This window comes from Sinocyclocheilus grahami, unplaced genomic scaffold, assembly GCF_001515645.1.
Source record: "Sinocyclocheilus grahami isolate Dianchi unplaced genomic scaffold, SAMN03320097.WGS_v1.1 scaffold33.1, whole genome shotgun sequence".
Lineage (NCBI taxonomy): Eukaryota > Metazoa > Chordata > Actinopteri > Cypriniformes > Cyprinidae > Sinocyclocheilus > Sinocyclocheilus grahami.
The window spans coordinates 826999-831853 of NW_015505212.1; the positions used below are offsets into that span (position 1 = coordinate 826999).

Sequence of the window (4855 nt, forward strand, 5' to 3'; positions counted from 1 at the left end):
TCTTACTGCACTGATGTTTTTTTGTTTGTTTGTTTCAATCAAACTCACTTAGTTTGGATCCATTTGAGCAGCAAAAGACAAGAAAACAAGACCTTGGTATTTTTATATCTTGGTTCATTTTTTCTTATTAAGTGAATGCATATTGATTTAAGATATTTTTGATATTTTTTAGAGGAAAATGAGCCGTCTCCTTAAAGGGGATAGTTCATTCAAAAATGAAAATTCACTCACCATTTACTCATCCTCAAGTAGTTTCAAAACCTGTATGCATTTCATTCTGACTTCCAAAATGTCTTATTTCATGTTCAACAGAAAAAAGAAACTCATACAAGTTTGGAACAACACGAGGGTTAGTAAACAATGTCGGAATTGTCTTTTTTTGAGTGAACTAACCCTTTAATGCAATCATATGTCTTTCAAAAGATTAACAGTTAAATAATTTACACAATAAAATCAACCACACAGACTTGTTTGTGCTTCGGTCGTTGAGTTTGTAACGAGCAATAAATACAAGCACTGACCATGTCAGATAAACAAACCAGTCGCAGATACACCTCATAACACAGTCAAGCAGAGTTCCTGGCATCATCCAGGTGGTCTTTCCGGTTGATAAAGACACACTGGATGCGGCAGGCCCGCGGGCCGCTGTCCTCTCTGCGGAGGGAGATGATGAACCTGCTGATGCCAGTGTTTGGGCACGAGGAGGACACCTGGCTCATCTTCAGGCCTGCGGGCAAACAGCACTGCAGATCCTCCACTAGGTGGCGCACAGACACACGGATAAATGCCCCATGACTGACGATCAGAGCGTGGACGGGTACATTCTGGACTCCATCATTAGCTAGTCCAGCAATCACAGGCTGTTCTGGTTCTGATGGTCCAGGAGTGGACACAGAACACTGGTCGGCTGAGCCGTGCTCCTCTAACATGCGCTGATACAAGGATTTGAGGAACTTCTTAAAGCGTGTCTTTACCTGGATAAACAGAAACAGTTTCTTCTGTGTGAGCATTTCATCTGATCAGCCAACGGCGACTACAATCTCGGAAAAAATACAATAGAAAAAACGAAATAGTAAATTTTATAGTTATGTAGACTATTCCCAATTTATTTTTTACATTTTTGAAAGAAGTCTCTTATGCTCACCAAGGCTGCATTTATTTGATCAAAAATACAGTAAAATTGTGAAATATTATTGCCGTTTAAAATATCTGTTGTCTATTTTAATCTATTTTAAAATGTAATTTATTCCTGTGATCTTAAAGCTGAATTTTCAGCATCATTACGCCAGTCTTCAGTGTCACATGATCCTTCAGAATCATTCTAAAATGCTGATTTGCTGCTCAAGAAACATTTCTTATAATCAATGCCAAAAACAGTCTTTGCTGCATAATATTTTTTGTGGAAAAAGTTCAAACGTTTGAGATGAGTAATATTAAATTAAAGACATTTATACTTTTATTCAGCAAGGATGCATTAAATTGATCAAAGGTGACAGTAAAGACATTCATAAAGTTTTCAAGTGTTATATTTCGAACAAATTATGTTATTCTCTACTTTCTAATCATCAAAGAACAAAAAAGAAATTAAACAGCAAACCAACATTGGTAATTATAATAACCATTGCTGATAACCGAGTATCAATAATAATTGAGCAGCAAATCAGCATATTAGAATGATTTCTGAAGGATCATGTGACACTGAAAACTGGAGTAAAGATGCTGAAAATTCAGCTTTCCATCACAGGAATAAATTACATTTCAAATTATATTAAAATACAAAAAAAAAATTTGTGATTACGATACTGTATTATTACTGTGGTATGCAACAGCAACCGCACGTTCTGGACTTGGCAAATGTCTTGTCCATCTATGTATAACATGATTGTATATTTGCTTTTGTCATTGTGCAGCGTCCTTGAGCTTGGGGAAGGCGCTATTTAAATTAAACGTATTATTATTATTAATATTATTACTTTTAATCAAATTAATGCAGTCTTGGTAAACACAAGATACTTCTCTCAAAAATCTTAATCATTCCAGACTTACTTGTATTTTAAGTGCTTCATGATTTCAGTAGCATCCTATTTTGCAACAATCAAAACTTTTTTCTTGCGAGAAAGGCTGCATTTATTTGATCAAAAATACAGTAAAATTGTGAAATATTATTGCCGTTTAAAATATCTGTTGTCTATTTTAATCTATTTTAAAATGTAATTTATTCCTGTGATCTTAAAGCTGAATTTTCAGCATCATTACGCCAGTCTTCAGTGTCACATGATCCTTCAGAATCATTCTAAAATGCTGATTTGCTGCTCAAGAAACATTTCTTATAATCAATGCCAAAAACAGTCTTTGCTGCATAATATTTTTTGTGGAAAAAGTTCAAACGTTTGAGATGAGTAATATTAAATTAAAGACATTTATACTTTTATTCAGCAAGGATGCATTAAATTGATCAAAGGTGACAGTAAAGACATTCATAAAGTTTTCAAGTGTTATATTTCGAACAAATTATGTTATTCTCTACTTTCTAATCATCAAAGAACAAAAAAGAAATTAAACAGCAAACCAACATTGGTAATTATAATAACCATTGCTGATAACCGAGTATCAATAATAATTGAGCAGCAAATCAGCATATTAGAATGATTTCTGAAGGATCATGTGACACTGAAAACTGGAGTAAAGATGCTGAAAATTCAGCTTTCCATCACAGGAATAAATTACATTTCAAATTATATTAAAATACAAAAAAAAAATTTGTGATTACGATACTGTATTATTACTGTGGTATGCAACAGCAACCGCACGTTCTGGACTTGGCAAATGTCTTGTCCATCTATGTATAACATGATTGTATATTTGCTTTTGTCATTGTGCAGCGTCCTTGAGCTTGGGGAAGGCGCTATTTAAATTAAACGTATTATTATTACTTTTAATCAAATTAATGCAGTCTTGGTAAACACAAGATACTTCTCTCAAAAATCTTAATCATTCCAGACTTACTTGTATTTTAAGTGCTTCATGATTTCAGTAGCATCCTATTTTGCAACAATCAAAACTTTTTTCTTGCGAGAAACCTCAATTTTGACCTGTTCCAGCGTCTCTCCGCCGGGCGGTGTATAATCTCGGCAGGCCTGACCCGCTGCGTTCGCCATGTTCTTCAGATGTTCCTTTGGTCTTCCCTCTGCCACCCCAAAACCCTGTCCAATGCATCACACGCATGCATTTAAATCGACACTACAGCCATTCTTAAAGGCGATGCCAAATTAGTATTCTTTTTTAAAATCATACTTCTCATATAGCTTTTTTCTTTTATTATTATTGCTTACTTGTTCATTACTATTTCTTATGTTCATCTTATCGTGCAATTTTATATTTTATTCATATATTTATTAGACAGTCTAAGTAGCTGCAGACAGATTGCTTGGGGAAACTCACCCTCTCTCTGAGTAAAGGATCCAATATCATCTCAGCCGCAGAAGAATGAAGGTTGTTCCCTAAAATGATTTCAGCTGTCTTGAGAAGGAGAGGTTATATTTTATTTGAGGGGTGGTTCACTCAGAATATTTAATTTAACACAGTTGCAGTCACACACACCTGGCCGGCTCTTTGCAGGTTACTAACGAAGACATTGGTGAAATGCAGATCTCTGAGGTACTGTCCGGCCGCCGCTGCCTGCTGATGTCCCGTGTCTGACAGCGGTGTGTCGATGCCCTGACCTACACGTGTGAGAAAAAACTTTCATCCACACAATTTGAAAAGGTCAACAGCACACATTAGAGGTCAGCGCTTACACCCACTCACCTTGAAGCAGTTTATCTCTGTTGTACTGTGTTTCTCCACTAGGAAACAAAGCCCATAATAACTCATAACAAATAAATGACTACAGCAGAAGGGACAGTTCACATGCTATGACATCAACACGTTCATTTAGAGGTCATTGTGATCAACTAGAGACAAACGTGTTGAGTATATACAATATTAAGTGTTCCTGTAAACATTTGGTGATATGTTTTTGAGAAGACTTGAACACATGCAGATAATGTGCATGTCCTCTCTGTCCCTACAGCATCATCAAATAACATGTCACAGTTATAAACAAATGCATGTAAAACAAAGCATACAGACAGAATACACACGCGCACACTTACTGCCGAACGACTGTCAATGCAAATGTAAGCATAATACAAATTTGTTAGACCGGATGAAATGTATATGACCGGCGGCTCTTCCTGGTTCACGAATCAACGTGTTCGTGTTGCGGATAAATGACGTCACTTCGCCCTCCTGTGGTGATTTGTGGGAAGTGCACCAAGGTTATGTTAGTAACCTGAGATGTTCCCTTTCGAGAGGGTCTCTCGATGTTGCGGACAGTGTAAGCTGACACATTCCAGACACCGGAGCTAGACATGCAGTTGTGGAGCTGACCGGGATTAGACAGCACATTGGTCATAGGGTGGGTCTTCTGAACTGCTGTATGTGTGTGCGCACAACGGCAACATATAAATCAGTGAGACGCAGCACTTTAAAACTATCAGAAAACAGCTGTCATAGACAATATCACAGCAATTGCAACAACAAGCAGCGGACCCAGCTGCTGCAATAGAGTGAGCGGCGGCTGTCAGAGATTGTGAAATACAAGTGTATTACTGACTACTGGAGAAAGCGTAACGGTCAACTTGGATCACGTGTGCCTTAATAACCAATCACATTAGAGCCTTGACGTCATTGAATTTCAGTCAGAGTTGTGCGACACTCAATCCCTGTTTACAGATACAATAGGAAGCACAAAATAAGCTGAATCCCACATGTCGCAAAAAGTCAGTGACTTCTCCTATAAAATGTCATTTTT

The 4855-nt window shown here is 37.0% G+C and overlaps 1 protein-coding gene across 3 annotated transcripts; it reads right to left on the reverse strand.

Moving 5' to 3' along the window:
• Positions 1 to 4304, reverse strand: LOC107579711 (fructose-2,6-bisphosphatase TIGAR B). 3 transcript variants are annotated; one of them, XM_016265523.1, is made up of 6 exons: positions 4155 to 4304; positions 3808 to 3845; positions 3601 to 3717; positions 3442 to 3519; positions 3093 to 3203; positions 1 to 974 (listed from the first exon to the last, which is right to left on the reverse strand). In XM_016265523.1, coding segments are annotated over exons 1-6 (753 nt in total). In that variant the 5' UTR covers positions 4156 to 4304; the 3' UTR covers positions 1 to 566. The 3 variants fall into 3 exon arrangements, with proteins under 3 accessions (XP_016121009.1, XP_016120995.1, XP_016121002.1); XM_016265509.1 differs by having other exon boundaries at positions 3601 to 3722; XM_016265516.1 differs by having other exon boundaries at positions 3601 to 3741.
• Between the last annotated feature and the right edge of the window lie 551 nt (positions 4305 to 4855).